The sequence below is a fragment of the Haliotis rufescens genome, unplaced genomic scaffold (genome assembly GCF_023055435.1).
Source record: "Haliotis rufescens isolate VD_foot unplaced genomic scaffold, xgHalRufe1.0.p SCAF_4, whole genome shotgun sequence".
Lineage (NCBI taxonomy): Eukaryota > Metazoa > Mollusca > Gastropoda > Lepetellida > Haliotidae > Haliotis > Haliotis rufescens.
In genome coordinates this window covers 5,892,444-5,909,752 of record NW_025964112.1, presented here as the reverse complement: position 1 = coordinate 5,909,752, position 17,309 = coordinate 5,892,444, and the positions used below count along the sequence as shown (strand labels likewise).

The 17,309-nt window shown below is 39.8% G+C and overlaps 2 protein-coding genes across 2 annotated transcripts in view; one reads left to right on the top strand and one right to left on the bottom strand.

The window, feature by feature from the left end:
- Positions 1-1,769, top strand: part of LOC124143059 — a 30,091-nt gene extending 28,322 nt beyond the window's left edge. The window contains exons 20-21 of the mRNA XM_046511855.2: positions 308-397; positions 1,661-1,769. Of these exons, the coding sequence (XP_046367811.2) occupies positions 308-397; positions 1,661-1,714 (144 nt within the window). The 3' untranslated portion in view covers positions 1,715-1,769. The remainder of the gene's footprint in view (positions 1-307; positions 398-1,660) is intronic.
- Positions 1,770-7,770: 6,001 nt separating this feature from the next.
- LOC124143019 (N-lysine methyltransferase KMT5A-like) lies at positions 7,771-16,210 on the bottom strand. Its single transcript, XM_046511801.2, has 5 exons — positions 15,889-16,210; positions 14,503-14,611; positions 13,047-13,185; positions 10,531-10,726; positions 7,771-8,847 (listed from the first exon to the last, which is right to left on the bottom strand). The coding sequence occupies exons 1-5, from the start codon at positions 16,000-16,002 to the stop codon at positions 8,812-8,814; spliced, it is 594 nt and encodes a 197-aa protein (XP_046367757.2). The 5' UTR covers positions 16,003-16,210; the 3' UTR covers positions 7,771-8,811.
- Between the last annotated feature and the right edge of the window lie 1,099 nt (positions 16,211-17,309).

Genomic DNA, 17,309 nt, shown 5'->3' with positions numbered 1-17,309 from the left:
AGGTCTAACCCGGGGTTAAAGAAAATCCATTTGAACATGACCGATGTAGTCAACTGAAATGTCACAACACCGACCAAACAATGAGTTAAAAATATGGAACCAGCCTTTCTTGTTCTCTCTGCTGTGATATGATATTTATTTCTCTTTTCTGTTTTTGGGGTGTGCTTTATGTGGGGTGTGTCTGTGTGTTGTCTTTGGTGAAGTGACTTCGTGTCACTACTCACTATATAAAATATGTTATTTAACGCAAAATCTCAAATAACATTCGCTGTTTTACTGCTGTCATAGTGTGTGTATTATCTTTCAGGATGGCCTTAAAGAGGTTGATTGGACGGCTACAGAAGCATGTAGAAAGATCAAATCCCGAACCAGAAAATACAACAAAGCAGTTAGACAGGTAATGGGTGCTAAATCTCACCCGATTTTTTCCACTTTTATCAACGAGTGTTGATATATTTGATGTCAATAGACACGAGGGTGAGATTTTATTTATCATCCAACATCATTCTTCCAACTTTTTCAGTTTGTAGACAGTAATAAGCAGTGTCTTAAGTGTAAAAAGTACTGCTAACAGCTTTAGTAGTAGAGCCATTAGTGATGTCATTTGATTGTGACGTCATGGTAACAATGACGTCACAATGGTCTGCAAAGCATTGTGATGCAATGTCATTGCAGCGATATCTACAGTGTAGATATCGCTTGATCTCACCCAAGCGATATCTCCTGTGGGTGCCAGTTTTGGATGATAAATAGAGAACCTCACCCGAGTGTCTTTTGACATCAAATATATCAACACAAGTTGATAAAAATGGAGAAAAAAAATTCCGAGGCTTGCCGAGGCTTTTTGCCACTTTTATCAACGAGTGTTGATATATTTGATATCAAAAGACACGAGGGTGAGATTTTATTTATCATCCAATATCATTCTTCCAACCTTTTCAATTTGTAGACAGTAATAAGCAGTGTCTTAAGTGTAAAAAGTACTGCTAATAGCTTCAGTAGCAGAGCCATTAGTGATGTCATTTGATTGTGACGTCATGGTAACCAGTGACGTCACAATGGTCTGCAAAGCATTGTGATGTAATTTCATTGCAGCGATATCTACAGTGTAGATATCGCTTGATCTCATCCAAGCGATATCTCCAGTGTGAGCCAGTTTTGGATGATAAACATCCTTCTTGTTCAAGCATTACTTTTATCATAGGGTATTCCGTATAACACTCAGTCTGGCTTTAAGGCACCAATACATGAAGTGTTGCGTGTCGGTTCCCAAATTGAAACAATGTGTTAACCTAGAAATCTGTCCAAATACAATGCAATGAGCTGCTACTGAATTTGAACAGAAACAATGTAATACAATTACAATCTATCTTTAACAATAAACTTCACTGCTATATAACATAAGCAACAGTATTACATACAATTAGCAAGCTGAATTAATGTAGGTAGATTATATTCCAAAATCGTACTATTTCAATGTTTTGAAACACGAAATTAGGAAACATACTTATTGTAAACTAAGGATTCTATAATATTTTAATATATGTATGTGAAAGGAAAGGAAAACTTGGTTAATGCGCATAGAGTTACTTTGTATTAATCAACAAACCACATTGTACTTCGCGACCGTCTGAATCAGAGATTTCACTTTTTTTTGCAGGTTAGAGGACAAGAAGAAAACCAATGTGTGAAAGAACAATGTCAGAATTCTTAAAACAAAATACAAACATGCTGTAGAATAGAACATATTGTAATAATATCGATAACAAAATGCTTTTCTTTTGTTTTATTTGAGCTTAATTTGTACTCTGCAGCAAGGCGTAAACATGTACGCCACAGATAAACATTCTGAAAGAGAGTCTGCACTGCGGTTAACTTATAATTAACAAATCAGCATATTATGGTTCGAAGGATAGTATTGCCTAAAAATGGTCACTGCCTTTGTTTTCGAACCGTACGTGGAACTCGGGACAGAATAGGCCAGTATTCGATAGTAAGATTAAATTGTGAATCGAATGCTCATTGTGTATCATGGTATGACATACTGTTTGTCATCATACCAATTCTGGTCATCGTGTACCATCGTATCCAGCCGATGTGTCATACTTTTTTTCAATCTCAGAACAGAACCAAGTTCAATTCTGTCAAAACATTTGACTTTTCAACTTTGTACACCACTATCCTACATGACAAACGTAAGGAAAAACTTAATTCTTTATCCATGGGGCATTTGTTACAAAACATGGTGACCATAGATGCAGTTACATGCCGATCTTCAGGGGTTCAGTGCAATTTGTTAGAAATGAAAGCACATGCCATCTGCAGTATACTGTGAAAACTATTGGAGATACTGGATTTACTCCTTGATAACCTATATTTAAACATTGGGTTGGAAGTTCGACATTTAGGCAAGAATAAAGCCATCCTCATGGGCACCAACTGGGCTCACCTCCTCGCTGATCTGTTTCTTTATACACATGAATCGGAATTATCGCTCGGTCTTTCCACCAACTATTCAGAGAGCGTCATACGGCTCTTGCTCAAAAGTTGTTTGATCAAGGTTACAACATTCAAGGCCCCCGTGAAGCTTTCAAAATGTTTTATGGTTGACATGTGGATGACATATCCAAATTTGAGGCACAGTAACAAATGTATTGTACGATGCAATTTTCTAGTTGGACCTGTGCCATATGGTCCCGTGTCTTTTTATGAAAACATTTGACTTGCCTTTGCCTGTGTTTGTGACTGGTGCTACCTTAGCGAACACCTGGTTTCATCACTATTTGATAGTGATTTATTTACATGATTCATGCTCTAGTCATGATCGCAAGCGAACTAACGACTCTGCTTTTAGCAGATATTTCCTATGAATATGGAAAGGGTTTTGGCGCTTTTATTATTAATGGTATATGTGAACTATTTCCTAAATACGCTTAGAAGCACACATAATCTAAAGTTATTTGTATCAGTCACAGTTCATTGTTTGTGAAACGCAATAATAATGCAAAGTGACCAATTCTCATGAAAATAAGAATTTTCAAACATGATATTGAAGATCTGTTCAAGATAAGGAACCCAATATGTCTGATGAAATTTTGAAAAATTCTGAAATGACTTTATCCGAACCCGATGCATTATTGTTCTTTAAGTTGATTAATACTGTCAAATATTTATTTGTTCGTATTTGGAGAATCATCGAAAATGTCTGTTGTCACCCCGCTGAAATGATTGTCATAGAAGTCGAAAGTAGACATATCAAAATAATCTTTGTTTCAATCATCAGAATCATTTTTGAAATGTAGAAACCAATGTTCGATTGCAATCTTGTTCTGAGGCTGTCAATGTGAACGGAGACATTTTTGTAGACCAGAACTGTTCATAATAATTATTGTTAATACTCCCCTCCACAATTTCTTGTTTGCGTTTGTAATATTCACCTTTTTGCCTTCACAATCTCTTGTATCCTTTCCTAGAAAAGTTGTAGTTATTCAATGATTTAATGTATTTATTGCTACTAAACTGATTCAAACATCTACATCGTTCTGTTATCGGGAATCGGCATTCTCTATCAACCCATTGCAGATGAGATTTCTTATTGGAATTATGTTGTTCATACATGAAGCAGCTAGCATAACGCATCTTCGATATATCTTTTGCTATCCTTAAAGATATCAAATGCTTAGTCAGCTGCCTTCTCCAGTAAATCCCGGGTCGTGTTCGAAAATAAGTTATTTCTAAATTAGTAGCGGTCAGGGTAGCCTAGTGGTTAAAGCGTTCGCTCGTCACGCCGAAGACCCGGGTTCGATTCCCGACATGGGTACAATGTGTGAAGCCCATTTCTGGTGTCCCGCCGTGTTATTGCTGGAATATTGCTAAAAGCGGCGTAAAACCATACTCACTCACTCTAAATTGATCAACCTTATTTTCTACCAAAACAAAGTTGAATGAGGTGTTGCTGATTCATCATCAAGTTCGTGAAGCGTACGTAATCCAACAAGACTGGACTGACGACTCGGCGAGAGACCGTCTTTTAAGCTTTCGCATTTATCAAACAAGTCAGTTTAACTGATGACATAGCTGACCACACCGGCGCCCTGGTTTCCAATACAGGTGAAATCTCCAATACCCGTGTCTGTACCACATCTTCCATTCATAATATGTATATTCAGAACAGTATCTGACAAACATTTGCCCAAATAATTTACACCCGACCCTGCAGAAAATCTTCTTAATTTGAAATGATCAAGTAAAAAGTTCCACGTGTAATTACCACGACCCTCTAAGAAATCAAGAATATTATCTTCTTCAAAATGAGCTTATGTGCTGGTACGGGTGAGGGAGTGAGTATAGTTTTACGCCGCCTTAGCAATATTCCAGCAATATCACGGCGGGGGACACCTGAAATATACTTCACACATTGTACCCATGTGGAACGAACCCGAGTCTTCGGCGTGGTGGTACGAGGATTAACGTCGCCGCCAAATATTATGTAAACATCGTTACACTGATAGAGGATATCAAGAAAATCATTCTGCAGGAGAATTATACCATTACTGCCCTTTCTTGTAGGATCATTACACCGGGTTTAAAACCGGACGAATATACGCACATGCATATAATATATCTTACTAAGAAATTAAATAGTTTCTTGTCAAAAAGAACAGATATACCACCATCATTTTCTTGTGACCATTTCACAAACTTTATCAGCTGTTTTTAAGAGACTCAGTAGAGTTACACCTGACAGTCGCCAAGAGGTATTTCCTTTCTGCTTCTTGGTTAGTAATGTCATCCATGTTTCTGTCGGTTCTATTACATGAAAGGAAGCTAAAATGTCAATAAACTCTAGGTCAATTAAGTTTACTCTAAGCCCAGACACATTCCAAAATATTGCATTAAAATGCCATCATCTGTTAACTTTGGGTTTGTTGGGTACAATTGTGTGAAGCGCTCTATAATCACCGAAGCCCTGCCTGCTTCCCTACTGTCTTAGTGATGCCCCGGGACTGAGACTGTGAGATTTATTTCTCACTCCTTCTCTGGACATCTAGACCTCTTCTAGTATCACTCCTGGTTTCTACTTGTTCACTCCTATCACTATCGCCTCTCTGTGTATTGCTGATACTTACTGCCTCTCGTCTCATGTCTTCGACAACTTTACCTGCTTAAATGAAAAATCTTTTGTCTGGATTTTCAGAACGCAGTTTGTTAAGCTCTTGCTTTGAGAGTAAGTTAGGTCATTAGCGACACCATAATCCATATCGTTAATGTATCCCTCAATCTAACTGTCTGAATCTTGTCCTATTAGTGTGACATTTTCAATATTAGGGGTCTGATCATGATTTTTATCATTTCTTGTAGATGATCTGTGGACTCGTTCAATATCCATCCCTCAGTCCCAGTGAAGGTGGTTTCTAGTCCTAATCTCCAGCTCTGTTCAAGACACCTAATGCCTTTTTTGCAGATATTGTAGGATTCCCTGTCCCCCTCTGGAACGCCGTATAGTATAACGCTGTTTCTTCTGCGTCGACTCTCTTGATTCTATACTCTAGATTGTAAATATAAAACATCCGTGCAAGAGGGAAAAGCCAGTCTTGATTATTCGCCGAAATAAATTCTATTTGGTGTATTGGGCAGAATAGCTTTGAAAATTATATGAAGGGACCACGGCAAATCAGCGATGACACCATGTGTTCGCGAAAAGGGTAAGCATTTCCAGCCCTACTGGTAGCACCCGCCACTGACACGATAATTATAAGAAAGTAAGTATTTATTGCCTGACGCCGATGCTAGTTAAATCACCCTCTATGTCATCCATCCTGTTAGATAAAGGATGATATTAGGTCTTACTGTAGCCTGCTCTTCTCCGCTATTGTTCACATAACACCTTAAGTCACGAACCTCTGTCTTGATAGACTGCATCTCATCCTTAACAGAACTACTGTCCTTGGTGAGTTTATACTCTGAGTCCACAATTCGTTGATTTATATCCGATATTAATATCCGCAATAATTTCTTCACCTGTGGATATAGTTTATTGTCTTCAACTAGATTTAGAAGTTTCACAAACGGATGACTCTCAATGGCATGTTACTTGTCCAGTTTTCGCCATGTAAACAATGTTCCCTGTACATCCATACTTCCACAAATCTCCAATCTTCAAACACAACGATGGTTGTATATCTGTTGTGGGTAATGAGGATCCTATCATTAATGCAGTGAGTGTACACGAACACCATGCACTCAGACAGAGCGTCGTACACAGTAACTAGAGGTAAGCCATGGACGTACCTGCATCCAGTCAGACAGAGCGTCGTACACAGTAACTAGAGGTAAGCCATGGACGTACCTGCATCCAGTCAGACAGTGTCGTACACAGTAACTAGAGGTAAGCCATGGACGTACCTGCATCCAGTCAGACAGAGCGTCGTACACAGTAACTAGAGGTAAGCCATGGACGTACCTGCATCCAGTCAGACAGAGTGTCGTACACAGTAACTAGAGATAAGCCATGGACGTACCTGCATCCAGTCAGACAGAGCGTCGTACACAGTAACTAGAGGTAAGCCATGGACGTACCTGCATCCAGTCAGACAGAGCGTCGTACACAGTAACTAGAGGTAAGCCATGGACGTACCTGCATCCAGTCAGACATTGTCGTACACAGTACCTAGAGGTAAGCCATGGACGTACCTGCATCCAGTCAGACAGAGCGTCGTACACAGTAACTAGAGGTAAGCCATGGACGTACCTGCATCCAGTCAGACAGAGTGTCGTACACAGTAACTAGAGGTAAGCCATGGACGTACCTGCATCCAGTCAGACAGAGCGTCGTACACAGTAACAAGCAGTAAGCCATGGACGTACCTGCATCCAGTCAGACAGAGTGTCGTACACAGTAACTTGAGGTAAGCCATGGACGTACCTGCATCCAGTCAGACAGAGTGTTGAACACAGTAACTAGAGGTAAGCCATGGACGTACCTGCATCCAGTCAGACAGAGTGTCGTACACAGTAACTAGAGGTAAGCCATGGACGTACCTGCATCCAGTCAGACAGAGTGTCGTACACAGTAACTAGAGGTAAGCCATGGACGTACCTGCATCCAGTCAGACAGAGCGTCGTACACAGTAACAAGCAGTAAGCCATGGACGTACCTGCATCCAGTCAGACAGAGTGTCGTACACAGTACCTAGAGGTAAGCCATGGACGTACCTGCATCCAGTCAGACAGAGTGTCGTACACAGTAACTAGAGGTAAGCCATGGACGTACCTGCATCCAGTCAGACATCGGTGTGTAGGGTGGAACTGTTTCCACTTGCCTGTGGCCTCTACGGCTGACAAAAGTACCGATTCTCGACCTCCATGCCTCAACAGCTATACCCAATTTACTGTGGTTGTCTTTTGTGTTTTTATATATTTTCAGCAAAATACCAGTAAAACATGATTTTATAGAATTAAATACAATAAAAGATTTAAAGATTTAAAACAATGAAAAGCATCTTTTATTCTGAAATCTTTGGAGAACTAATACCAGTATCAGGTTGAGAAAATTAAACCGCAGGTCACATTCCTGCATTTCAGATATTGAAAACATTTATGGACACATACGAGCTAGCTACGCGATTAATCGCTAAGAATAATGAAGAACGAAGCGTGGTTTATTGAACGATAAAACATTGCTATGTCATGACGTCATTTCTGAAGATTCGAATATGCGCTCGCAACTTCATGACGTCATATATTGGACGACGTTAGTTTTGAGAGGGAAGTGTCTAGGAAGTTGTTCCGCATAGATGTAGCTGGGCTACGCAGATAAACGCAGTTTCCGAACGATCGCATCCAAAAGTGGGAGAGATATGACAATCGGTCTTGGGAGAAAAGGTACAGATAATAGACATGAACATTGTTGGAATATGCGGAAAAGACCAACTATAACCCCGCTGTTCATAAAATGGACTTTTCCAACATTGACGAGGTCGGATTCTATCCAGGGAGCCATCAGTATTTAGGTACGGGTAATATTTGTGAAGCTTGTACATTACAATTAACATCCTTAAAAAGGCTGCGCCCATCACGAATTATTCTCCCTGTAGTGTTTTATTGTACGATAAACAACTCCCACTTGTCGTTTATTTCTTAAACATTCTTCCATCATGTTACAAACGTTCAACGAGGTCAATAACTTGCTTGTGACTGAATAAGGCTGTGCCCACCCTTCCCATCCCTGCTAGAAGTGGTCAGAGATATCAAAGATATCGTTTACGTTCCGTATCGATTCGATTTGATTAATATGGTATTCGACGGTTTTGTTAGGTTTAGTGAAACATGCCAAACTGAAAAAAGGAATCGGACATCTGCGGCATATCTCGAAGTGGTAGGTATTCGTGGTGTACTTTTGTTGTTGGTTGGTTAACGCCGCATGCAGCAATATTCCAGTTATATGAAGGCGGCCTGTAAATAATCGATGCAATTGGGATACAATGGCATGCTCCAACAAAGTCAGCGGACCCTGGCCATATGGCGCACTACGTGGATATGCACATGTATCGGTTACTAGTAGATCATAAACGTGGCAACACAAATAGTAGTAATGTGAAGCAACATTCTCCGTTCAATCCATCAGCACTTCGCGACCATTCGGGTTTAATTGGTGCATTCCGCTTCTTCATTCAGACCATCTCGATTTATCACCAATATCCATATATCACCAATATTGCTGTTGTTCAGTACATAGTGTGTCTCGTGCTCTGTGTTGGCGATGCAACTGACGTGTTCACAAAACTCAAATATTCAAATTTGTCCCAGATATCAAGGCGTCTGAAGGTGATTCGCTTCATCTAATTCCTGAAACAGTAAACATGGAACCCAGTTTACAACCCGCACAATGGTATGTTCAGAACGATAGATAGTGAAGTAAGAACCATATGAGGTGAGGTGAGGTGAGGTGAGGTGAGGTGAGGTGATATATGATTAAACGTCGCGTTCAAGATTATTTCACTTACAGCGAAGAGTGCGCACGCGTGCGTGCGAGTGTGTGTGTGTGTGTGTGTGTGTGTGTGTGTGTGTGTGTGTGTGTGTCTGAGAGAGAGAGAGAGAGAGAGACTGGCTGCTTGTTATACTAATGCCGACTGTATAGTGCTAGCCCACTGTGGTACCATGCCACAATTTAACAATAATACCCCACCAGACACATTATACTGACGCGGAGCATTACAAACCGGGCAGACGCTCTATCCACTGGACCACGGTGACTTATATACGGGCAAGCAGGTTTCTCGTGGTGGAATATGTGTGCTAGCCCGGCGGTCACATTATTTTAGGGCAGATTACTGGGAGCACTATAAGTGTGACAATAGTATTGTTTATAGTTCCAGACACCATCTTGCAATATAGGTACAACTACTGAAATGGTAATATGATAGTTTGATAACTACATGTACATCAGACAAAGTCCATTTCCTTCCAGTAGTTTACATGACAACAAAACCTTTAGTCCACTAAGTCCTAAATACAATAGATTGTCAGGGAAGGGAAGAACCTCTGGTTATTGTCTCAGCTTTTTTATACTTCTCTTCAAGCAAGGCATATATGTATATATGAATCAAAATGAAAAGTAAATAACAGTATTACATTAATTTTCTGTCATGTGTGCAGAGGGCATCGATCCCTATTATTGCATTTCAACTGTCAACGACGTATTGCCACATCACCATGAACACCTGCCATCGATAGTGGTAATTCAATCAATCGATGCATCCCTAACTTTCAACAAATGCTTGTCCGTCGAATATTTACAAGATTATATAACTGGAATATTGCTGTTGTTTCGGGAATGAAATTTGAACTTTCAGCCACGACATCCCCAATGACATGTTGACATCACCTGCTGAGATATGCGGCCTAAGAGCATTGGTCTTTAGTTTATAGTCTACAAGCTTGCACATTTTCTACAATATTTTTTTATATGTGTTGACACGCTACTAATTCACATATAGCTGGCATAAATAAACTATCATGTGTGTTATAAGTAGATAGATATATTTGGATATGAGTTATGCATATGTTATAGAGGACTCACGACAGAACTTTTAAGAATTATTAAGATACAGTTAAGAAGTCCAGGTGCGGGGCGAAGCTATAACGGGTCTTCCTTCCAGCATAGTGTACACCAGGATACTGGAGTCCCACGAATAGTACATAGCGTATAATATGATCTGGTGGCGCAAACTTCCCAGGCGTCTTTATAAATCTCGAGGTATGTGCAGCTCGAGCATCACTATTGTATCGGACCTTAATTGTACAAATGACAAACATCTATTGCGTAAGAGCGTTTGTCTGAGCTTCAGTGTATCAGCTGAATTCTGGTTGGTTTACATATCATTTAAATTGTATAAGACCAGTACATCCCGTAGGTGTCGAAAAGCTTTCATACGGGGAGTTGAGTACAATGTGTGATCAGTCAATGTTGATAATTTCCCATGCTACTGACCACGGGTTTGCCTTGTCCAGATTCGATCACTGACGTACCTGTTTCCTCCACGGGAGATCATTAGTGCCACCATAATCGAATAGGATTTCTTGACCAGCATGTATTGATCCCAAGGCGAAAAAGGCGATACGTGGTTCACCGTCTACAAAGACAACCCGTGGCTGTGTATTTGGGTGCCCCCATGCATCGTTGATGAGTCTCCCATACGAACCATCCTCTTCTTCCGCATCAAACCTTTCATTGAACCCAACACAATAAATAATCACAACATTCTCTGCCTACACAACCCACTGAACATCAATTTATTATAAGAAAGACTAAATAAATATTTTGCGATGGCAATTCATAAAATTCAGCGTGTGTTCTTATAATGTTATTGTAAAAATATATGTTAATGAATCCCCTCTATGGTACAAACACAATACATGTACACCAATCTCTCAACAAACTGCATGGAAATATGTGATTCTGGGTCCGAATCTCAGATAGACCCTGATTAAACATTATACCCATGCTCGTGGATTTCACCTAAAGTGGTAACGTCTAGGACTGTGAAACGCATGACTTCCTGTTTTCCTCTCACAAAAAAATGACACGCAACGAGGAAGGTGAGTAGAGATGAGTAATACATTATGTGATTTGGGAATTCGCGAGTAGTGCAGCATCTTTAAGCATTTAGTGCAAAAAAAACCCTGAGGTAATGTGTTTAACAGTGGTGAAGTATATTGCATTTAGATATGATGGTGCCCATAGCTCGAGGTTTTTGTCTATTTGGCTACATGGAATGATCGCCAGTTTAAACAGGAACTTTATTTGGTCAAAATATCTCTACCACCCACAATTGAGAGGTGCTTCTAATTCTAACCTATAGACAGACGTATATTGGTATGTGTATGGTAACATTGTCGGTGTGAGACAACTACCCGTGGGTGATAGCATTAGTAAGGATCAACGTCGTTCACAGCAATTCTAAAAGAAGTAGTTAATCAACATTAAGGTCTACACATACAGTTCTACTCAAGCGTTTCTACACATACACTTACATTTGCAGTTCTACACGTAAATATATGTCTCCATAGAGACAATCATACAATCCCAGAGAACAGTTTTACACATATATGGTTGCACAGGGAGGTCAACACATTAAGTCCTACAGAACAGCTGTACACATATATGTCTGCACTTAGAGGTGAACACATTCAACCCTACAGAACAGTTCTACATATATATTCCAGCACAGAGAGGTCCACAATACAATCATACAAAGTTCTACACATATATTCCAGCTCAGTTAGGTCCACAATACAATCATACAAAGTTCTACACATATATTCCAGCTCAGTTAGGTCAACACATACAATCATACAAAGTTCTACACATATATTCCAGCTCAGTTAGGTCAACACATACAATCATACACAGTTCTACACATATATTCCAGCTCAGTTAGGTCAACACATACAATCATACAAAGTTCTACACATATATTCCAGCTCAGTTAGGTCAACACATACAATCATACACAGTTCTACACATATATTCCAGCTCAGTTAGGTCCACAATACAATCATACAAAGTTCTACACATATATTCCAGCTCAGTTAGGTCAACACATACAATCATACACAGTTCTACACATATATTCCAGCTCAGTTAGGTCAACACATACAATCATACAAAGTTCTACACATATATTCCAGCTCAGTTAGGTCAACACATACAATCATACACAGTTCTACACATATATTCCAGCTCAGTTAGGTCCACAATACAATCATACAAAGTTCTACACATATATTCCAGCTCAGTTAGGTCAACACATACAATCATACACAGTTCTACACATATATTCCAGCTCAGTTAGGTCAACACATACAATCATACAAAGTTCTACACATATATTCCAGCTCAGTTAGGTCAACACATACAATCATACACAGTTCTACACATATATTCCAGCTCAGTTAGGTCCACAATACAATCATACAAAGTTCTACACATATATTCCAGCTCAGTTAGGTCAACACATACAATCATACACAGTTCTACACATATATTCCAGCTCAGTTAGGTCAACACACACAATCATACAAAGTTCTACACATATATTCCAGCACAGAGAGGTCCACAATACAATCATACAAAGTTCTACACATATATTCCAGCTCAGTTAGGTCAACACATACAATCATACAAAGTTCTACACATATATTCCAGCTCAGTTAGGTCAACACATACAATCATACACAGTTCTACACATATATTCCAGCTCAGTTAGGTCAACACACACAATCATACAAAGTTCTACACATATATTCCAGCACAGAGAGGTCCACAATACAATCATACAAAGTTCTACACATATATTCCAGCACAGAGAGGTCCACAATACAATCATACAAAGTTCTACACATATATTCCAGCTCAGTTAGGTCCACAATACAATCATACAAAGTTCTACACATATATTCCAGCACAGAGAGGTCAACACATACCATCTTACAGAACAGTTATACACTTGCAAGTGACACAAAAGTAGAAAATAGATACTTACCAAAATCGCATTTTACGGTAACTAATTTGAAAGGTATGAACATCGTCGCTTGTGTCTGGTTCTATAACATCCCACTTTCCTGCATAATACAGCATATATTCACCATGAGCAAATTCCTTGTCTGCGACTATGCCCCTCCCTGAAAGTAAGAAAGAATGATAGAAATAAGCGATCATTTTAAACATAAAAAAACAAGGGAATTTGGACAGGAAGTTTAACTTAACCTTTATGGATATTGATGACCTGATATCGTTCAATAACTGCCTTCCACTGATTTACCCACCTGAACCAGAAAAAGAGTCCAATGAGGCCGCCTCATCAAATTTAGATCTATGCATAAAGATTTAGAGTGACACCTGGTATCAGAAACACATGTTCTTAATATAGTCGTAAACATTCAGTTAGCTCTGCTTTAAGAAGAGATATCTTATAGATATGGAAAGGGTGTTGCATCTTATTTGTAAAACCATTTCATTAGATAAAATGATATGTTTGTGTGGAATGAACATGTGTTTATGAATCACTATCAAATAGTGACGGCAGTTTTCGCGTAAAGGTGAGCATATCCTGCTCCATCCGTGGCACCCGTCACAAACACATGCAAAGGCATGACAGTTGTTCACCTGACAAAACATAGGAACACATGGGACAAGTCAAAATAGAGAATTGCATCAGACAGTTTTTGTCACTGATGCAACGATTTATGAATGTCCTCCACCTGTCCACCATAAACGTTCAGATTTACTGAGGCCTTGAATGTTGCAACGCTGTGCAACAGCCTCCGGCAAGAATTGTATGACGTTTTGAAATCTTCTTTTACAGTGCTGTCCACGATTGTACTCCAAAGGTGGTGAAATTAGACTTCAATGGTTGCTGGAGTATTGATCGCCATAAAGGGAAAGTTGACTACTGGGAAGTTGAATAATAAATCAAAGCGACAAACCCTTTCCATATCCAAGAGAAATCCATTGTACGATTCCGACTGGACCGTGAGCAAGAGTGGATGAATCACCATCAAATAGTGATCTTACCAGGTGTTCGCGAAAAGGTATACGCATTCTGCCCCACCGGTGGCATCCGTCACAAACACATGCACAGACAAAGCAATTGTTGAAGTCACCCTTCTTGGCCTACACTCACATGGATAGTGTTTTGCTTTTTCGATGGTCCTGGGATTTCAATTTAAATAAGAATATCTGTATGTATGTAAGCACACACCCCTCCTTTAGCACATATGAATCGTGCTTAAAAGGAGCCACTAGACAAACAGCTTGGCAATATATATCATAAACATCACGGTTAAAGAAGTATAGAAATATTGTAGAGAGACACAGTGCATGGACAAAGTAACCCTTTGGGCACAAACATGACTAGATATTTACATCTTAGAAGCTCGTCGAATGAAACGAATGTCAATGACATACTGGTGAGGAAACTATTGTATGAATAAACAGACCTCTGGGGCGTCCGAAATCAACAACACGGAAATGTTTTGGAGACATGTCAGAACGTCGGATGGCTCCTTTTGCTGCTGCAAGTTCTTGATTCCGTGGACACAGTGTCCCCTGTGAGGCAAATAAAGACACAGATTGACATGTACAGAACGCTTCACGTAATGCTGAGGTCATGATAAACAAGCATGTTGAGGACATGTCATTTAATGTAAAGGCATCAAACGCATTGAGACTCAAACATGTAGATATTGATTACTCGTCATTTAGTGTAGAGGCCGTGAGAAGCCAACAGGTGGGCATTGATGGCTTGTTGTTTAATGTAGAGGTATTGAGACGCAAACATGTAGGTATTGAGGACACGTCACGTAATGTAGAGCTTTTGAGAAGCAAACATGTAGGTATTTAGGACTCGTCGCTATTGTAGAAGTATCGAGAAGAAAGCGTTGGTATTGAGGACTTGTCACTTAATGTAGGAGTATGGAGAAGCAAACATGCAGGTGTTAAGGACAGATACAGGTTTGTTTTGGTGGCACTTTGATTCCACCTTGCAATAACAATGTGAGGAGAAAAAGAACACACATGCTGAGTGCAGATGTGTACCATAAAGGAAAGACTTAGTCTATATTTAAGTAATATGCTCTACCCCATGTGAAGTGTCAAAAAGTATAGTTTTGAAGCTCGTATACGGTGAGAGGAAGTCGGTAGTTCGCTCCCTTGGGTGCAGCATTAAAAAACCGGGTAAATGATGGTACTTGTTGATACCCTGCCTGGCGCTCAGCATTAAAGGGATGAAATAAGGACTACTCGGCTCGAAGCCAGTAAATTGTGTGGTATCCATGTTAAACTGCGGAGAGCAATATCAATCCGCCATCAGCCACACAGACTCGTTCCTACATAAGTGCAACCTGTTTTAACATTACGTTATCCCCAAGTACCCCCCCCCCCCCCCCCCTCCCCCGAACCTTACCTATTCTAGCGACATAAGTAATCGCTATATGTCTGTATATTAACATAAACACTTGTGAATTTAACATTGTGTTAAAATCCCATAGAATAAGGGTTTTAATGTAAGTTGCGAATTTCAGTAGAATATGTGTAACAAATATGGAATAGTCACCATCAAAGATAATAGTCAAGCTCTGTCCTGTTCTTGTAAGTCCACAAGCCTCCACCCACAAACTCCCTCACCGATAAAGAAAATGAAATGATTGACCCCCTTATCAATCTTGCCGAATACAAGGGATGGATAACAACAACTCAAATATCATCCTGTCTTCAAGGTGATAATAAAAAGGCATGTTTCCTGATGTTTACATAAGGAAACTGACCAATCATGGGTGTTATCAATCGTAATATTAATAAATACAAATATATGTTTCAAGACAAGCCTGAAAGTCATTCCTCGCTTGGCATCCTCCAAGATCCACAATGATCCAGCACACGGTAAGAGACTTGAGTAGAATGTTCATAGCTATGCAGAAAGAATGCAGCTTCGCCTGCATGTTGTCATGGACAGATGATTCTGCCTAATGATGAATTCTGTGTTCTCTACATGTAAACATATTCTAGATGTTCAAATAGTGATGCCTAAAGTGAATCCCATGCAGTTTTGTTCAGTGCCGTACACACAAACTAAACTACAAGCTCCTGGCTGGCACATATACAAGGTGACACCGACGCTTGGCAGTTGACCTGTGGCAGATGCCGTGTTGTAGGACTATGTTGGTAACATGTGCAATATGGAGTACAATAACTGCATTGTTGCATTTGTTTAGCGCGGCGTGTAATAGCTGGAGTCTTTCTATCGGTGGAATATGTACATTTAATGACATAAATTGCATATTGCAGTGTTAAGTAATCATAGCAATATATATAATACGGGACTGGGTCCAAGCTTACAATGTCCTACGCCAGACATTGATTCCTCATATACCACTAGGACTAGAATTCCTAGGCGGTCACCATCACACCTAGAAATGTTGTCCAGGGTATGCATATGGCCGATGTTTGTTGTTATACAACAAAAGGCGCCAACAGGTGCGATGTATATAGTCGTGTGAATCGATCGATAAGAGTGACACTAAATATCAGTAGAACATTGCCGTGTAGAACTTAATCGAAATTATTGATCGATACAGATTCCATTGGGCGTAAAAGACAAAATAGTGGTGGCTTTTGTATGGGTCACCTATAATCAGTGATGACACCAGGTTTTCGCGAAAAGCGAGCAATGACTGTTGAAATGGTCGTCTCTACATAGGTTAATATACAACGTCACCGCCTGAGAATATCTAGTTTTGATTATCCGCCGAAACAGTTTCCATTGGTCGTAAAAGGCAATTAGCGGTGATAATTAGATGAACAGATCACTGAAAATCAGTGATGAGACCAGTTTTTCGCGAAAAGAAACGTCGATACGACGTTTGATTGTAACTCATCATCATCAACAACCATTTTGAATGTACCAGACAACCACAGCTTCAACGCATTTCAAGCCATCCCGGATCCAGGAGGATAACTCTTGTATCGTCATCACAATTCGAGGAAGCAGTGATACTTCATTTTGTAATTTAAATGCAAATAAGTGACGATACTCTCTCACGGGAGGCCACACTCACAGATATGGCATTTTTCTTTTCTTGCCAAAAGTTCATCATCATCACGTGAACTGACACAGCTGAACACGGCAACGCTTTTAGGTCATGAGAGGGGAATAACATGTTATGTTTCAGGTCATTTGATGGGAATAACATGTTATGTTTCAGGTCATGAGATGGGAATAACATGTTATGTTTCAGGTCATGAGATG

Excerpts from the sequence above, each read along its gene's own strand:
- LOC124143019 (XM_046511801.2), bottom strand. The coding sequence starts at position 16,002 with ATGCAGGCGAAGCTGCATTCTTTCTGCATAGCTATGAACATTCTACTC. Across the intron at positions 14,612-15,888 it reads AAGCGAGGAATGACTTTCAG|GGGACACTGTGTCCACGGAA; the intron begins GCTTGTCTTGAA and ends TTTGCCTCACAG. Across the intron at positions 10,727-13,046 it reads TACCGTAAAATGCGATTTTG|GTTTGATGCGGAAGAAGAGG; the intron begins GTAAGTATCTAT and ends GTTCAATGAAAG.